This window comes from Meles meles, chromosome 6 (genome assembly GCF_922984935.1).
Source record: "Meles meles chromosome 6, mMelMel3.1 paternal haplotype, whole genome shotgun sequence".
NCBI lineage: Eukaryota > Metazoa > Chordata > Mammalia > Carnivora > Mustelidae > Meles > Meles meles.
In genome coordinates this window covers 4,417,124-4,435,915 of record NC_060071.1, presented here as the reverse complement: position 1 = coordinate 4,435,915, position 18,792 = coordinate 4,417,124, and the positions used below count along the sequence as shown (strand labels likewise).

Genomic DNA, 18,792 nt, shown 5'->3' with positions numbered 1-18,792 from the left:
GGCCGGTCCCCGTTCCCAAGAGGCTCGCAGTTCAGCGCAGGCGGCTAAGACGGTAGCTCGCTCAGGTGAGGAACACCCTTCCTACGTGAGCAGGTACAAAGGTGGAAAAGGTGAGGCAAGAGTGGAAGTTCCCGGCTCCGGGGCGGGATTGCGACGGGGACCTCTGCCCGAGACAACTTCTGAGTTTCTCATTGGCTGCCGAGAACCCGCCCTCGCGCTGGCAGCCAATCAGAAGCGCCGGGGGGCTGGGCCCGACGGGCGCTGACGCGAGCACGGACCAGCGAGAATGCCGCCCGGCCCCCGGGGGTGCAGGGAGGCCAGGCGCGCGCGAGCCCGGTCCTCCGGCCGCTGAGCCGCCGGCCATGGACGACGAGCAGCCCGACAGCTTGGAGGGTTGGGTGCCGGTGCGCGACGACCTCTTCGCCGAGCCCGAGCGGCACCAGCTGCGCTTCCTCGTGGCCTGGAACGACGCGGAGGGCAAGTTCGCGGTGACCTGTCACGACCGCACGGCGCAGCGGCGGCGGCGCGAGGGGAGCCGGCCCGAGCCCGAGCCGGCCGCTTCCGCCCCGAGCTGGGCGGGCCTGCTCTCGGCCGCCGGGCTCCGCGGCGCGCACCGGCAGCTGGCGGCGCTGTGGCCGCCGCTGGAGCGCTGCTTCCCGTCGCTGCCGCCGGAGCTGGACGCGCGCGCCGGCGGGGCCTGGGGCCTGGGGTTCGGGCTGTGGGCGCTGGTGTGGCCGGCGCGCGCGGGCCCCGGGGACGCGGCGCTGCAGGAGCTGTGCGGGCGCCTGGAGCGCTACCTGGGCGAGGCGGCGAGCGGCTGCGGCGGCGCGGCGGTGCGTGACGCGCTCTTCCCGGCCGACCGCGGCGCGCCCGACTGCGAGAGCCTGCGCGACTTCCGGGACAGGGCCCTGCGCGCGCGGTGGACGGCGGCGGGCGCGCGCCTGCGCCAGGTACGCCCGACCCCCTCCCGCCGGCTCGGTGGGGCCGCTGGGCTGCGCGCGCTGTGGGTGGGCGTGGGTGGGCGCGGGTGGGCGGGTAGCGTTCCCGAGAGCCCCGCGGCCGGCCGGCCAGGTGACGGTGGGCGGGGACGGGGCGGGGCGCGCGCAGGTGCACAGGTGCCTGACACCTGTTGCGGGGCGGGGGACGGCGTGCTCCGGCGGGTCACCGTGCCTCTGGCGGAGCCGGCTGTGCTCACAGGATTTGCCAGAGAATAGCGGAAACAGAACCGGAAACAGCCGTAGTGCGCGTGGGAACAACAACACGCACTAGATGTAAACACTTCCCGGTTCTGCGGGTGGGGGCACGGGAGCAAGGGAGACCGCGGCTCTAGACGCCGAAGGGGCCTCGGGGAGACGGTTCGGAGAGTAACGCAGACTGGGTCAGATGGAAAGCCGAAGGGGAGTGAGCTTTATTTACCGATTTGGACTAGCAACAGGAGTGCAATTTTAAGCTTAAAAGAGGTCGTTTGGGAAGCCGAACAATTCATTCTTAGAGTTACAAACTTATAGAATTTAAGGGGAGGAGGAACGCAAGTTCCCAAAAGGGTTTGGGCGTGCATATCCACAGTTTACTACGGCGACCAAGATTTAGTGATCTGACCCCCTGGACAGGTCCTCTTGCTTGCCCGTTCTCATCATACGTCGTTCTTAATCTGGATGATTTTTCTGTGCATCCTTTTGAGGAAGAAGGGTGTGGGAGAGGAATTCAGCCTCGTTGCAACCTCTTAATTACATCTCCTTCAGCTGCCTATGGAATGAGCTTTTTAAATTAAAATGGCTTTATAAAAGGAGCTTGTTAAGGGTGTCACGCCATTGAATGATTACAGCAATAACCTTCTACCATGGATACTGCATGATTTCATTAACCATTCTTGTTTTATGGGGCCTTTTGGTCGGAGGACAACAGCATCTTCATATTTAATCAGTATTTCAAATTTTAAAGTTCAGGGCATCGAAGTTTCTTTAGTTTTGTTTGTTTGGCTTGATCTTATAGACAACTGTCCTTCCTTGAGCTCTATTTACTTTGTCTTCTAGGTTCTTCAGGGGCACGAGAAAGCCCAGACCATGGTAGCACTGATGAAGGTCTACGGAGAGGAAGACGAAGCATACCAGGAATTTGTTACGGGGGCAACTATGTTCTTCCAGTATTTACTGAAGCCATTTAGGGATATGAGAGAAGTTGCAACTTTATGTAAGCTTAGTATTTTGGTACGTTTTCTTTATATTTTTTATTTTATCAAATTACTCTTTGTACATATTATTTCTTTAGTCCCATTTGACATTCAGTCTGTTTTTGTGCCTTGGGTTCACCGTTCTGTTTAGATGGTATGATATATACACTGAATTTATTTTGTAAAACTAAAATGAAGGCATTTTACATTGGTCCTCTGAATACATTAAGATTTCTGCAGCTCTTAAGGGTTAAACGCATTCTTTGCTGATGACTTGTTTTTGATGTGATGCATATTTACTTGAGCCTATTTTCAGACTCTAAGGACATATGCAGATTTCTAAGAAACAGGATGAAAATATAAATAGCAAGGCCCTGGGTCATGATTCAGTAATTTAAGCTTTAGTAAATGTCGCCATTGCTCTTATTTCCTGGACCTCTGGAACAATTCAGCGACCTTAGTTAGAACAGGCGTTCTCCTGTCCGTATTACAAAGGAACCTAGAGCCCAGAGGGGTTAATTAGCTTCCCCCTGGGTCTCAACCAGCTGGAGTCAGAAGACATCAGAGAGATCTCTTGATCTCTGCCCCCTGCACTGGGCCAGCCACACATGTTCTCATGGCCCCAGTCAAGCTTCGGGACTGTAGAAATGGTATCCTATTTAGAGAAAACTCATGCCCCTCAGATTTCCAGAGAAAGTTGTTCTGCTCATGACTCTTAAAGTTTATTATTGGGGTAGTCTTTTCTTCCTGTATATATTTTTTCTTTAATTAACAGCTTCCCTGAGATATAATTCACAGACCATACCATTCACCTGTTTAAGGTGTACAATTCAGTGGTTTTTAGTATATTCATTGAAGCGACTCTCACCACTGTCTAGCTCCAGAACATTTTCATCACCCCCCAAAGACACCCCATGCCCAGTAGCATCACTCCCCATTCCCTTCCCCCACCCCTGACCCTAGGCGGCCACCAGTCTACTTTCTACTTCTGGGCATTTCATCTTGTACGAGATCATGTAAGATGTGGTCCTTTGTGTCTAGCTCTTTTCATGTCACATAATGGTTTCAAGGTCCATCCACACTGGCGCACGTACCAGAACTTTCTCTCTCTGTCCCGTGGTATCACTACATGGATATCGCACATTTTACTTATCCACTTAGAAGCTGGTAGAGCTTTGGCTTGTTTGATGGACATTTGAACTTCCATTCAAAAAGTTAGTTTCCACTTTTTGAATATTGGGAATAAAGCTGTTGTGAACATCTGGTACAAGTGCCTATGCGGACATATGTGTTCGTTTCTCGGGTGTTTACCTAGCAGCAGAATTGCTGGGTCATATGGTAACTATATTTAGCCTTTCCAAAGAACTGTCAGACTTTTCCAATGCAAACGTACCATTTTACATTCCTGCCAGCGGTAAGTGAGGGCTCCAGTTTGTCCACATTATTGTCAACACTTGTCACTTTTGGTTTTAGCCATCCTGGTGGACGTGGAGTGGTGTCCTAGAGTTTTGATTTACATTTCCCTGATGGCCAGCCTGTATGTATTTCTTAGAGTAATAGTTTTGTGGAAGAATTGGCTGCCGAAAGACTGCTAGTATATGTTGTAATTATGAATGTTTAGATTTTATTATCTTTTAGGTTCTGTATTATCTTTGCACTTCAGAGAAGAATTATCATATTGAAAAAGCTTCCTGCCATATCCCTAAAAGAAACCATAGCGACAGCTAACACTTGCATGCTGTGTATCAGGCCCTGTGCGTAACAGCGCAGGTATCATTTAAACAATTGCGGGTTTTTCTAAATTTTTTAAATTTTTAACTTAATCTCTGCACCCAATGTGGGGCTCACGCTCAGAACCCCAAAATCAAGAGTCATATACTCCACCAACTGAGCCAGCCAGGAGCCCCGAAAGAATTGTGTATTAACAGAGAAACGTAACTTGAGAGCATTCCTGTCTGGAAAATGTTACTCTAGTAATGCAAAGTGAAAGTAGGTTTTTCTTTTTCTTCATACCCCAGAGGATCCCTTTGTCTTCCAGGTGGTGTCTAGTTTAGAGCCTCATTCATACTCAGTAAGGAGTTGCCGAATGAAGGAAATTAAATTAATTTAATTAAATTTTAAAAATTTAATTTATAAAAGTAGTTGGCATAATCTATGCAGCCAATTTCCTTTCAGTTTCCTCTGGCTCTGCATTACTCTTCTCTCTAATACGATTTTCCCGTCTTCTGTAGAAATCCTTGGATGAGGATAATTTGGGTCCTAAGCGGATAGTTGCCTTGGAGAAGGAAGCCAAAGAATGGACCAGACAGGCTGAAGAAGCCATAGTCTCTATTCAGGACATTACAGTGAATTATTTTAAAGAAACAGTCAAAGCGTTAGCAGGTAACAGTGTAAAATTCTATAGCAGGGTGTGTGTGTCATTTTCATTTGATTCAACAAACACTTGAGTGCCTCTTGAATACAAGGCCTGTGTTTCCTAGGAGCTGGGGATTCGGCGTAAGGATGAGTATAAACAGACACTGTACAGTCTGGTGAGGGGAGAGAGATCCTACTTACGTATTCCTTCCAGCACACGGAAGATGGCGGTAGCAGCCATCTTCTTCTGTGAAGAGAAGCATGGGGCTCTGAGAGCTGCCAGGAGGCACGAGCCTCCTTCACTAGGTCAGGGAAGGCCTCTGGGAAGTGGCGCCTGCCCCGATCTCTGAAGAGTCAGTGGGAGTTGAGAGAGCATCAAAGTGAGGGAAGAGTGTTCCAGAAGAAATGACAGTCACCAGGTTCTCTGGCTGAAGGGAGGCTGGCAAGTGTGAGGAACTTAAGGAAAGCCTGGGGGCTGGAGCAGAAACGGAAGGGAAAGGGCCGAGAGAATGCCGCAGATGGGTGGCTGGGGCAGACGAAGGACTTCTGATGGGGTAAGTCGTGGTAGCTGATGGCCCCAGACAGGAAACTAACGTGCCATTTCATTAAGTTCCATTCAACAAGGGAAATGTCATGTGGTCACGAAGTAGGATTCTCTGTATCTGTTTTTCTGAACGGTGAGAGTTCCACAGTATGTTAAATGAAATAATAAGCTTCAAAGAAGAATGGTGATCCTGTGGGTTTTTTTTTTTTTAATATTTTATTCATCTATTTGAGAGAGAGCACAAGCAGGGAGAGGGAGGGAGGGAGACGGAGAAGCAGAATCCCTGCTGAGCAGGGAGCCCGAAGCAGGGGTCCATCCCAGGACCCTGGGATCATAACTTGAGCCCAAAGCAGATTCTCAACCGACTGAGCCACCCAGGTGCCCCTTGTGGGGTTTTTATTTTTTGTTTTTGGTTCAAACTGTCTGTCTAGTTTGACGTAGAAACAGTATGGACATATATGCACCAAAATGTAAGAAAGATCGCCTCAGGTAGATGAGATTCATGATTTATAATTATTATTTTTAAATGAAGTATCTGAAATTCTTTGTAAAGATTTTAAGTAATCTCGACACCCAACATGGGGCTTGAACTCACAACCCTGAGATTAAGAGTCCCATGCTCAGGGCACCTGGGTAGCTCAGTGTGTTAAGCTTCTGCCTTCGGCTCAGGTCATGATCCCAGGGTCCTGGGATCAAGCCCCACATCGGGCTCTCTGCTCAGCGAGGAGCCTGCTTCCTCCTCCTCTCTCTCTCTCTGCCTGCCTCTCTGCCTACTTGTGATCTTGCTCTGTCAAATAAATAAATAAAATCTTAAAAAAAAAAAGAGTCCCATGCTCCACCAACTGAGCCAGCCAGTGCCCCAAAGTACCTAAAGATTTTATACTGATGTCCATGTATTATTTTTGGAACAATAAAAAAAAAATCACTAAAATAAAACAATTTTTCTCTTAGGATGTTTTGCAAGTAACATGGAAGGCAGTAAACAATTAGCTCAGGATACATTTTTCCCTTTCCAATGAGTTGTAATTATGTTTTATTTTGTTAATTATAATCCAACAGGAATGCAGAAACAAATGGAACAGGACAAGAAGAGATTTGGCCAGGCTGCCTGGGCCACGGCAACTCCCAGATTAGAAAAACTCAAGCTGATGTTAGCCCGAGAGACTCTGCAGCTCATGAGAGCGAGAGAGTTGTGTTTAAATCACAAAAGAGCTGAAATTCAGAGAAAGGTAAGACAAAGATAAATGAAACCTGGTTGGAAAAAAAACCCCACACTTTTGGGGCACCTGAGTGGTTCTGCTGGTTCAGTGTCTTGATTTTGGCTCAGGTTATGATCTTAGGGTCATGGGATCGAGCCCCTCGACAGTCTCCACACTGGTTGTGGACACTGCTTAAGATTCCCTCTCCCCACTGCCCCAGCTACCGCCTGACGCACATGCATTGTGCACACTCTATAGAAAGGAAGGAAGGAAGGAAAGGCAGAGAAAGGAAAGGAAGAAAAAAGAAAGGGAAAGAAAAGGAAAAGAAAGAAAGAGAAAAGAAAAAAAAGAAAAAAAAAAGAAAGCCCACACTTCTAGGTAGCACCTTTCTTTCCAAGCACTATTAACAGACCTTCCTTGCTTCACTCATTCCAATATCCTCTACTAGCAAAATTTAGACTGTGGAAGGTTGGCCGTACAGCTTCCTTTCGGTCAAGATGCTTTTGAAATACTCTAAGATGCTCCTGGTGATAACACTGAGCTCAGTACTGAAGTGGGTAACACACTTCCATCAGTGAAGCAGTGTTTCAGCACAACTTGAGAGTAATACAAAGGTCCTTCCTCCTAGGATCACAGCCACTTACACTTCTTCCAGTAACGATAAAAGTTTGAAGCAGGAAACAGTGCAGATGCCTCACTGCCATTGATTTTTCTCTAAACCTAAATGTTTTCGTATATTTCAAGGGTAAGTTAAAGTGTTTGTAATAAACATTGACTAAGGCATTTTTGTTTTGTTACTTGAAAGGGGAGAATGTTTCTTCTGTCTGTTTTCTGTTTGGTCTTAAGCGGAGAAGAGGAAACTGATCAAATGCATCTAACATTAGCTTTCTGTGAACTAATTATTTTAACCTGCTCTTACTTTGTCCATGAAAACAAGATGGAAGATCTTCCAGAACAAGAAAAAAATACAGACGTTGTAGATGAATTAGAAATACAGTATTATGAAGTCCAGTTAGAGCTGTATGAGGTCAAATTCGAGATATTAAAATATGAAGAAATACTGCTTGTAACACAGTTGGACTCAATTAAAAGGCTTATAAAAGGTAAGATTTAGACAAACCATAAATGACTTAATCTCACAAAACAAACTGGGGGTTGCTGGGGGGAGGTGGGGTTGGGAGAAGGGGAGGGGGTTATGGACATTGGGGAGGGTATGTGCTATGGTGAGTGCTGTGAAGTGTGTAAACCTGGCGATTCACAGACCTGTACCCCTGGGGATAAAAATACATTATATGTTTATAAAAAAAAAAAATTTGGAAGGGGAGGCGAACCATAAGAGACTATGGACTCTGAAAAACAACCTGAGGGTTTTGAAGGGTCAGGGGTGGGAGGTTGGGGGAACAGGTGGTGGGTTATAGGGAGGGCACGTTTTGCATGGAGCACTGGGTGTTGTGCAAAAACAATGAATACTGTTACGCTGAAAAAATAAATTAAAAAAAATGTCTATGTTAAAATGTTTATATCACACATCCAAGGAAATAGAGGCCACATTATTACTTCTTATAAGTTGGCTAAGACATCTACTGGAATTCCCTAAAGTTTCCTTTTAGCGTTTTTGTTATTCCAGTGATGCAGTCATAGTTAAACACACAGCAAAACAGAGAAAGGACTGGTTATCCCACAGGCCCATGACCTAGAGATACAGAGGGAGGACAGTGCTGGAGAGCCCTGTTTGTATACTGATGTACACAAGGAAATACCAATTTTTAAACCCAAACTGCATATCCTGTTTAGTAAGCTCTTCTCATTTAATACATAATAACCATCTTTCCGTTGCAGTAAGTAAGAAAAACATCAGACATTTTAATGGCTTCACAGTGTTTGATTATACGGATATACCAGTATTTCCAGCCTTTCACTACTGCAAACGGCAGTGTGGCAAAGAACCCTCCTTTACACATCCTTGCCTTTAAGAGAGATATATTTTTTTTTTTTTTGAGAGAGAGAGCATGAGAGAGACCACAAGCAAGGGGAGCAGCAGGCAGAGGGAGAAGGAGAAGACAACTCCGGCTGAGCAGGTAGACTGATCCCAGGTCCCCAAGATCATGACCTGAGCCGAAGGCAAGACACTTAACCGACTGAGCCACCCAGGCGCCCAAGATTATTTCCTGGAATAAATTTCCAAAGGTGGAATCGTTGGGTCAAGGACAGTGCAGACTTTGCACACAGACACACACTTGCTAACACTACAGTAATTGTCTGATTCACATTTTGTCCTCACTTCTGTTATCTTCTGATTTCCAGATTCCGTACTATATAATGGCCTTCTAGGTTGAGGTTGTGCAAAAAGACACTCCCAGTAGATTATGAAAATAGCGTTTCCCCACACTTACCATTCTTTTAAGTTTTGGCCTACTTGATCGAAGATGATGGCATCTTGTGCTTATCATGTGTTAATCACAAGCATGGCAGGCACGATTCTGCATGTTTACTGGCCATCTGTATTTCTTTTATTAACTGTCTATCCTTGGTCTTTGCCCATTTTTCTTTGGATCCACACTAAGGCTATGACTCTATTATCTGTCCTGTGTTGCAGACATTTGCTTTTTCGTACCTTGCAGAGCTAGTTCATTTGGGGCCGCTCTGTCTGCTCTTGGAGAAGTCTTCCTGCGCTTGTTGTTAGCCTGGCACAGTGCTCCTTATCCCCAAACTGTATCAATATTTTACCGACGTTTTCTTCTAGTGTGTTTGTGATTTAAAAAAAATTAGCTCTTTAATCCAGGTTAAATTAATTTTGATTTAATAAATTGCTTAATGAATTGCTAGGTCATCCCAGTTCCTGGTTTTTGAAAACATTTTCCCCAGGTGCTTTGACTGACTTTCGATCTCATGTCCAGAATTATTACATTTATTTTTAGCTAATTATGCATTATTATTTCCCTCTCACTGGTTTGTGAGCGGCTTCCGGTGCTGGTCCCGTATGTTCTCATCACTGTACTTGGATCTACATTTTAGTGTCTGGTACAGAAGCACCTCCCTCAGGACTCTGCTTTTCCCCGGGTTTTCTGACTCTGCTCATTCCTTTTTCTTCCAGACGAACTTTAGAATCATTTTGGCAAGTACCAAACTAACATGAACAAAAAGCCCCCCAAAACCAAAAAACCCATACTCTTTAGACTTTTTATTAGGACTGTGCTTAAAATTAGAGATTAATTTGGGAAGAATTATCATTCTTGTAATTTTGAATCTTCCCATCCAAGAACATGGTATATCTCTCCTTTTACTTACAAGTCTTTTTTCCCCTCAGTTTACCTCCAAGCATAATTATTTTCTTTGTACTGAATCTAAACATTTAATTTAATCCTAGTTTTCAAAAGACTTTATAGTAGTTTCAGGTTATAAGCATTTTACATATTTAGGGGAAAATCCTATTTAAAAAGTTATCCGGAAAAATGTATGCCAAATTGTTCATCATGTTTTCCTCTGGGAATGGGATTCCAAGGGAAGGAAGGAAGGAGAAAGGAAGAAGAAAATTTCACTTTCTATTTTATTCAGTTCTGTAGGGCTGGGATTTGTTATAAGTGGCACGCATTTTTAAAAAATACATATGTAATAATCAAATATCTTTAAGGCGCCTTAATGCCACACTGCTGGTCGAAGGTAGTTGCCTTCGTGGAGGGCGACTGAGTGCTGATTATCAAGGGCCCTGACTTCATCTTCTAAAGAAGTAATAAGGGGCGCCTTCAGCTCAGGTTGTGATCTCGGGGTCCTGGGATTGAGCCCCGCATCGGGCTCTTTGCTCGGCAGGGAGCCTGCTCCCCCCCCCCACCTGCTGCTCTGCCTACTTGTGCTCTCTGTCAAATAAATAAAATCTTTAAAATACATAAAGAAGTAACAAAAATGTACACAGATTTTATGTTCAGATATGCATCACTGTGAAATTGATAGTAAAGGGACCTGGAATATTCTAGTACAGAATGCTCAAATGAGCGCGCACTGCGTTGCCATTAAAATTCTATTTCCATCACATGGAAAACAGCCTCTTAGCCCTGTGTTGTTGATACGTGTGGCTGTGTGTGTGTGTTTACACACGTTAATAGTGGCTCTCCCTAGGTGGTGGGGTCACAAGTCATCTTTATCTTCTAACATGTAAAGTATTTTTGTGTGTTATTTTTTATACCCAACCATGTTTTAAAGATGTCATCAATATGTTTCTAGATAAAGAGGAGGAGGTTGTCTATTACGACCCGTGTGAAAGCCCAGAGGAGCTGGGAGCGCTCGCTGGCGTGGCAGGGCTGCCGGGGGACCCGAGCGCGGAGGTGAAGGAGCTGAGCCGGCAGTGCGGGCGCCTGGAATCGCAGCGGGGCAGGATCTGCGCCCGGAGAGCCCGTCTCAGGAACAGACAGGTAAGCGCGCGGGCGGCCGCTCTCTGCCCTCCCCTTCCGGGGCCTCCTTCTATGGAAAATAAAGAGGTGTTGCTTTCTGCCAACACGGTGATTAATTTCATGTGTTTACATAGCTATCAGTGGCTTCAAATAAAATATATTTACTTTTTTATTTTTTTAAAGATTCTGTTTCTTTTGGGGCCTAAGCATTTACTGTAATGTCTAGATTTTTGGTTAATCTGTTCAGCAACTGTGTTGAATGCCTGTTGCATAAACAGTTATTTTTAAAATAATGGTAGGAAGAAACTTCTAATAATCAGCTATAGTACATTCTAAAATTTATTTTAAATTACCGATTATAGAATATCAGAAATAACGGGGCACCTGGCTGGCTCAGTCAGTGCGGATCAAGTGTTGATCTTGGGGTTGTGAGTTTAAGGCCCACGTTGGGTGTAGACATGACTTAAATAATTTTTTTTTAATCTAAAAAAAGAAAATGCAGCTCATATCACTCCTTGTATTTGGTGAGTGATTTTTTTTCTTAATTTTTAAAAACTCCATGATTACATAAAAGTGATATATTAAGAATGGTTAAGCACAGTTAAAATAGTTTTTAATATAATTTTCCAGGTATTTGTGGATTGGCTATGGTTGTGTAGGTATGTCTGGAAATGTAGTTACTATTGTAACATTATGGGAAGATGTGTTTAAAACCGTAGCATGGAAACAGATTCTTAGGACACATGCTATTTCAGGACAGGGGACTGCCTGTGTGTCCCCTCATTTCCACTTGGGGGGTTTGCTTTTCCATCTTTCCCGGCACTAAATCAGCCATGGTCCTTACCACTGGGGGCCGCCAGTCCCCGTCGGAAGCCTGTCCACACGTGTCCCATGACCCAGGGGAGGCAGGACCACGGAGCCATGCCAGAAACCCCTGAGAACGATTGCCTCACAAACGTGGCGCCTCCTTCTGCCAGGCTTCTCTGCTAGCGGCCACGGTAACAATGCACACGTGCCGGTGACTTGTATCGTTTTCCCAGGATCAGTGCAAAGAGAACCACCGGCTCCGACTGCAGCTGGCGGAAGAGAGTGTGAAACATTTCCATCAGCATCATTGTATCCAGGTGGTGAGTGGCTGAAGCGAACACGTCTCCTGTTCGCATCGCGTGACACACTGGCTTAAATCTACGGAGAGGGGAACTCCCCTGGAGTGGGGTGTAGGCTTGATCCTGGGGAGCCCGCAGTCCAGCCCTGCAGCCTGGGGAGGGGGCCCGGGACTCGGGCTGGGTGAGGCACCTGCATTTGGTCACTGGTCCTTTCTTTCTCAAGACTTCTACTTGGAGAAATGTACAAACATATGTTTCTTTAAATATAGAAAAGAGACAAGATGAAAGAAGAAGAGCAAAAGAAAAAAGAATGGATAAACCAGGAACGCAAAAAAACACTCCAGCGGCTGAGAGCATTTAAAGAGGTAAGTTCTAGAAATAGTCCCCTCACCTGCATTTTCTGGAGAAATAAACGAAGATCACCCGTGCTGGGAGAAAAGTGTCAAGTATTATGAACAGATCACTGGGAACACAAAATGTTCCCCAAACACCATTATTTTTAGTGTAGAAGTAAAAAACAAAAATATTAGAATTTTTTTTTTTTAAGATTTTATTTATCCACTTGACAGACAGAGATCACAAGTAGGCAGAGAGGCAGGCAGAGAGAGAGGAGGAAGCAGGCTCCCCGCCGAGCAGAGAGCCTGATGCGGGGCTCGATCCCAGGAACCTGGGATCATGACCTGAGCCGAAGGCAGAGGCTTTAACCCACTGAGCCACCCAGGCGCCCCTAGAATATTTTTTAAAAAGATTTTATTTAGGGCACCTGGGTGGCTCAGTGGGTTAAGCCGCTGCCTTCGGCTCAGGTTATGATCTCGGGGTCCTGGGATCGAGTCCCACATCGGGCTCTCTGCTCAGCAGGGAGCCTGCTTCTGTCTCTCTCTCTCTCTGCCTCTCTGTCTACTTGTGATCTCTCTGTCAAATAAATAAATAAAATGTCAAAAAAAAAAAGATTTTATTTATGTATTTGAGAGAGCGCGAGCAAGCACACATGCATGATTGGGGGGAGAGGGAGAAGCAGGCTCCCTGCTGAGCAGGGAGCCCAACACGGGGCTCGATCCCAGGACCCTGAGATCATGACCTGAGCAGAAGGCAGATGCTTAACTGATTGAGCCAGCCGGGTGCCTGAAAATATTAGGAATATTAAATTTTTGACATTGCTGTACAGCAGGGTGCTTGCTCTCCCCTCCCGGCGCGCGGGGTGGACTCTGCCTGTTGTAGCGTTGCCCAGCCAGGAAAATGGAGGGCGGCTACACTGGCCTCAACCTTAGCTCGCATTTCCTCAGTTGTAATAAAGAATTCTCTAAAATGCAGGCAAGGGAGCAGAGTGACAGTGTATAGTGAAGTGCTCTGTGAAAAGTGAATAGGTTTAAAAAGAAGGTAAACAGCTACTTATTTAAAAACAATGTTAAACTAGTGCAGTATAAAACATCTGTTCTCATCACACACCTACAACACACACCTTCACAAAGACCCAAGTCCGTAGCCGCCCCGGCAAGGAGAGACCGCCGGCAGCCAGACAAAATTCTGGAATAAGGTATTGAGGTGTGCTGTGATGCCAACAAGAAAAGGGGCCACTGGACTGAGAAATCAGGACATCCTGACTTCACCTTGCTTTCTGATGTGCTCATTGCTCTGATCATAAATGAGCACCTACTGTATACTGGCCCGGTGCTAGACACGTACGTTCATTCTCATTTACCTCTTAACCCTGCGGCCCTGAGCAGCCACACTTAGTCCAGGCTTATATGCAGCCGCCTGTCTCGAACTCCAGAGCCACAACAGGCCCTCTCCTGCCCGGCAGCACAGCAGAATCACCTGGGGAGCTTGAGTCATGAATGGGGCACCTGGGTTAAGCCTCTGGTTTTGGTTCAGGTCATGATCTCAGGGTCCTGGGATCAAGACCTGCATCGGTCTCTCTGGTCAGCGGGGAGCCTGCTTCCCCCCTTCTCTCTGCCTGCCTCTCTGCCTATTTGTGACCTCTCTGTCAAATAAATAAAATCTTAAAAAAAAAATGAATATTGAAAGTCACAAATGCCCAGACCCACCGCTGGAATTGTTGGAGTTGGAGCACGAGGGAATCCCATGTTAGCCAAGAAGTGCCACCCTTGAAGGGGACAAAGCCAATTTGACCACATTTGAAAGGAAGGAAAGAAGCAGGAGAAGACAGGAAGTGAACCCTGATACGTGATAACTTGTTGAGCCGCGACAGGTTGTTTTTAAATTTCTGAGGGGCTGCTTGGAGGTCAAGGGCTTAATTTGTCTTGGGTGAGCCCTGGGGAGACAGACCTCCCAGCAACGTAAGGCAGAACTCAGCAGGCCAGGGTCACTGTGACTTGCAGCTGCGGGGATACTGAGGAGAAGGTTCTGGGGGGTTGGGCATCCCTGCTATCAGGATGGTTAGACGACCCCGGAGTCTGGCCCGGAGCTCCTGAGTCCAGTTCTGTGTCTGTGTGTCACACAGTCACTCCATGACTAGCAACTGCTGGTCATCGGTGAGGTCTGGGGCTTGCTGCCACCGCTCTGCTGTTTACTGTGGGAAGACTTGGAAAAGCATGGGAGGGAGACCGTGCAGGGGTCAGACCGCCCCAGTAAAGAGAGGCAGGTGAATTTTATGTTTATGCTATACTGTCGTCTGTTAATAGCACGAGCTCTCCAAAATGTACATACCTTCACTTAAAAATACTTTCTTGCTCAAAATGTGATCATCCGGGCCTCAGCCGGTTGCGGTCTTTCTGCTGGTGGAGGGTTTTGCCTCCATGTCACCGGCTGCTGGCGGGTCACGGTGGCCAGAGGTGGGCTGGCTGTGCAGTTTCCTGGAATAAGACAACGGTGACGTTGACGGTCTTACACGGTCACAGTTTGGGCACCCCAAAACACCTGTTTTTAAAGATTTTATTTATTTGGGGGAGAGAGAGCACGAGAACACAAGCACGGAGAGGGAGAAGCAGACTCCTCGCGGAGCAGAGAGCCCGACTCGGGCCTTGATCCCGGGACCCTGAGATCAGGACCTGAGCTGAAGGCAGACGCTTCACCGGCTGAGCCACCCAGGCGCCCCTCCCAAAACAACTGTCACAGTAGCATTAACGATCCCTGATCACAGATCACCGTAGCAACGCTAATGATGAAAACATGTGCAATGTTGCAAAAATGGTCAAAATGTGATGGAGAGACAGGAAGCGAGCAAAGGCTGGTGCAGCACAGCCCCAAGAGACCTGCCTGAGGCAGGGCTGCCACGGGCCTTCCGTTCATTCAAACAAAGATTTGCAGGGCAAGATAAAGCCAAGTGCAGTGAGGCGGGGTGTGCCTGTACTCTCTGTTTTGCGCTTTCGCTTTCGCTATCTTACTGCTAAGTCTACATTAGTATTATCACGTTACATACAGCCTCTGCCAGGTTTTTTTCCCACTTAAATTACATTTTTGAGACGTGTTCGTGTTTATATAGAGAGATCTAGTCGACTCTATTGGCCCCATATTTACGTGTTCTGTTGCACTGGCTAGTCAGTGCCTTCATTGGGGACCATGCTCCCACCACTCAAGTTTCATTTTTTTTTATAAGGTTATGTTTTCCTTTGTCAAAGTAGTACTCGAGAGATCAGAATGTTTTAAATTTACATTGTTAGGGGCGCCTGGGTGGCTCAGTGGGTTAAGCCTCTACCTTCAGCTCAGGTCATGATCTCAGGGTCCTGGAATCGAGCCCCGCATCAGGCTCTCTGCTCGGCAGGGCGCCTGCTCCCTTTGTCCTTCCCCCTTCTGTGCTCTCTCAATCTCTCAAATTAAAGTAAAATAATAAATTTACATTTTTAAGTTACAAAATTTACTCTAAACCTAAAAACGGGAGACGAGACATGATCCAGCTGTCACGTGGAGGTCCACTCTGGCGGAAGTTTCATGCTGCGGTGTTCGACACGGTGATTGTAACTGTAACCCTGCATCATCTCTGTGTTGGACCGTTTCGCCGACTTCGTGTCCCGTCGGATCTTCACTGCCACTTCATACGGATTCACCATCATTTTCTCAGCCCACAGTCTCTCGTTATTTCGAGTCTTATTTTTTATACTAAAACGGAATGTTTTCATCGACGTGTGTGCGTTCACGTATTTATTGCAGAGAAGGTGTTACACATCCAGGGAATCGATGCTTATTCCTTAGCAACAGATTTGGTAGCAAGGGCGGCTGTCCGGAGTGAGAGGGAGCCGCCGCGCACACGACACCATCCCTGCAGAGGCCGGTCCGCGTTGGTGCACTGAGCGCAGCTCCGCACTCCGACGGTTTGCACCGTGGCAAGCGCCTCACAGCCGTGTTTCCTTTCCAGAGATGTCCAGGTGGCTCTGTCCTAAAGACCCCTTGCTCAGAACCTGCAGCTCCACCCCTGCCAGCTGGGCCTTCCCCGCAGACCCCGCCGATGGCCTCCGGGAGCCACCTGTCCTCCGGGGAGGCTGGAGGCGCGCCTGTCTCTGAAGTTAGCAACACGCAAACCCCCGGGGATCCGCCCGGCTCTGGAAAGACCATCCAGAGCTCTGTTCCCGTTGGCGACCAAACACACTGCCCGTCCAGCGAGGACCTGTCACCGCCCCCCCCACCGCCCCCGCCTCCCCCACCACCACCCCCGCCGCCCCTCCCTGCTGGGCCCTTTCCGTATTCTCAGTCCACCAATCGCCAGAACTCACACGGGAGGACGTCAGTGACAGCGGATCAGCCGCTTCCCCTGGTGTGCGACTCGTCGGACTCATGGGAGCCGGGGGCTGCAGGAGCGCGTCACTCAGCCGGTTTTGGAGGCCCAGGTAACCCAGCCGTCTGTCCCTGCTCAGTCCCCCCGCGGCTGGCTGCAGCGTTCTCGCTGTGGGGGCGATCACCCTCAAATCAGACTCTTTTGGAGGAGTCTCTACAGTCTGAAAACTCTCCAGCATTGGCTGCCTTAAGGCACCACTCCCTTAATGTAAAGTTAGCACAGCCTGAACCGGAGTTCGCTAGACACATGCCAGCTCACCGCGAGGAAACCGTCTCCAGACATTCAATGGTCTCGTGACTTGGGGTTGCTCTTAAAGATTCCCGTTTCAGGTGCTTTAGACTTGAGTGTGCGTTTGATTTCTGCCCCTGGAATTTTTCTGTGTTGCATTGAGTTAAGCCTGCTGTTGAGTCTGCTCTGAGTCATTTCCAGGATTTAATTTTTATGACTTAAGCTGAATATGGGTTGGGAATTATGGTAGAGGGACATGAGAATGCAGAAGGCTGTTCTTACAGACTGGAGGGCTGAGAAGCCGTATTTTTTGGAGATCTTTCTAAAGTGAAGTGGTCAAAAAAACCAGTAGACCCCGTTTTGCCTTTGCAAGTACAATACAGTGAACACACGTGAATATTTTGTTGAACGAGGGCTGCCGCTCTGACTGGTAGTTCTCATTCCGGCTGATACATTGGCTGTTGAGGAGACGGGCTTAAATCCGTCTGCCAGACTCAGAGCTGCTGCTTTGCGGGGGGAGGCGGTTAGATAAATCCCAGCAGAATTCTGTGTGCATTTGGTGCAAAGACTCTGCCAGAGCCCCTCCACCTGGGACGGGCGAGGGTTCTGCAGGAGGTGACATGAACCGTATCAACAGAATCGTTCCACACTGCAGTTCCGCCGTACCCTGAAGCAGGTACAAACGAAAATGTCCACACTCTTAGATGGTGACCACCCGGCCCGTGAACAGGGGGTTCGCAGCGGCGTAGTGTGAACGCGGAGCAGGGGCGCGCCCGCCTGGGCCCGCAGTTCAGGTGTGGGCAGGCCTCTGGGCGTGGGGGGGGGGGGGCACTCATCCCAGCCGTCATGAGGACACGTGTGCGTGACCGTGTCTCTGAGCTGCTGCGGCTCCGAGGACGGGGTGGACAGGGAGTGGTGGGGGGAAACGAGTGACTCCCCTGCGCTCAGCGCACCTGGGGAGGACCTTTCCAGCAGGTAATGAGAGCGTCTGTGTAACAGAACGACGATGCGCTGAAATCATGTCACTAACCATCCTGGGCCCGGAGAGTATGGCCTGATCGTACCTGCTCTGTCTGCTTCATTTCAGGGTCTATGGATGAAGTCCTGGCCTCCCTAAGAAAGGGCAGAAGCCCTCTGCAGAGGCCAGACGTGCCTGCTCTGTCCCGTCCCCATGCCTCCTTCAACGAGCAGCTTTTGGCTGCCATAAGGCAGGGGGTCAAGCTGAAGAAGGTTCACTCCGGCTTCAGCCCAAGCCCCAGCAACAAGCCGGCCAGCGACCTGGAGAGAAGCATCAAGGCAGCGCTCCAGAGGATCCAGAGGGTGTCCGCTGACTCAGAGGAGGAGGACAGTGAGGAGCAGGGCCGCGGCGGCGAATGGGACCACTGAGCGCTCCCCGCTGCCGTCCCGGCCACCTGCATTCGCACGTGGTGACGCAGACCTGGCGCCTGGGCTGGAAACGCCCGTGACAGCCCGAGAGCCGAGGGGGCTTTGCGGGATGTCGGCAGCTCTTCTGAATGCTGCGGCTCTGAAAATCAGGGTGGGAAGTCGAGGGTGGTGACTTCCACACTGGAGCTGGGATCTTAGATCCCACCGTGTTACGGCGCAGGAGAATAGTATCTATTTTTTCACGAAGGATTATCGAGCATCATTCCCTTACTCGGGAAAGGAGCTGCTGCCCCTGGGGTAAAGCCGTGGCTCCTGCCGGGTCTTCCCGGTCGCAGACAGCAGTGGTCTCCTCGCCTCAAGGGTCTGGAACATGAACGCGATTTTAGCAAGAATCAGAGTAAGCGGCTTACAGCCAGGAACTATTTTAACTATTTTAAATGAAATCTATTTTGTGTATCAAGCACTATATAAACTCATAATAAAGAACTATTTATAATGCATCACTGTTACTCATGAGGACATGAAACGGCACGTCTGAACACAACTGTCCCAGCCTGGTGGGGGGCAGGGGGTGTTTAAAGCTCTAACGCGATGATTTCAGATGGACACCCACTTAAGCAGATTCTGAGGGCGAGGGGGTGATGTTCCCCGCAGGGACGAAAGTCTCCTGTTGGGATCTTCCCTCCTTAC

General features: G+C 48.3%; 1 protein-coding gene across 1 annotated transcript; it reads left to right on the top strand.

Annotated features, from left to right (window-relative positions):
• The first annotated feature begins 355 nt into the window (after positions 1 to 355).
• WHAMM (WASP homolog associated with actin, golgi membranes and microtubules) lies at positions 356 to 18,688 on the top strand. Its single transcript, XM_046008415.1, has 10 exons — positions 356 to 950; positions 2,034 to 2,207; positions 4,402 to 4,552; positions 6,129 to 6,298; positions 7,206 to 7,371; positions 10,487 to 10,674; positions 11,694 to 11,780; positions 12,029 to 12,124; positions 16,072 to 16,540; positions 17,804 to 18,688. Exons 1-10 carry the CDS (start codon positions 363 to 365, stop codon positions 18,100 to 18,102), a joined length of 2,388 nt encoding a protein of 795 aa, XP_045864371.1. The 5' UTR covers positions 356 to 362; the 3' UTR covers positions 18,103 to 18,688.
• Positions 18,689 to 18,792: the final 104 nt, after the last annotated feature.

Coding starts and splice junctions, on each gene's coding strand:
- WHAMM (XM_046008415.1), top strand. CDS start 363: ATGGACGACGAGCAGCCCGACAGCTTGGAGGGTTGGGTGCCGGTGCGC. Junction 10,675..11,693: donor CCCGTCTCAGGAACAGACAG/GTAAGCGCGCGG, acceptor TCGTTTTCCCAG/GATCAGTGCAAAGAGAACCA. Junction 12,125..16,071: donor GGCTGAGAGCATTTAAAGAG/GTAAGTTCTAGA, acceptor TTTCCTTTCCAG/AGATGTCCAGGTGGCTCTGT.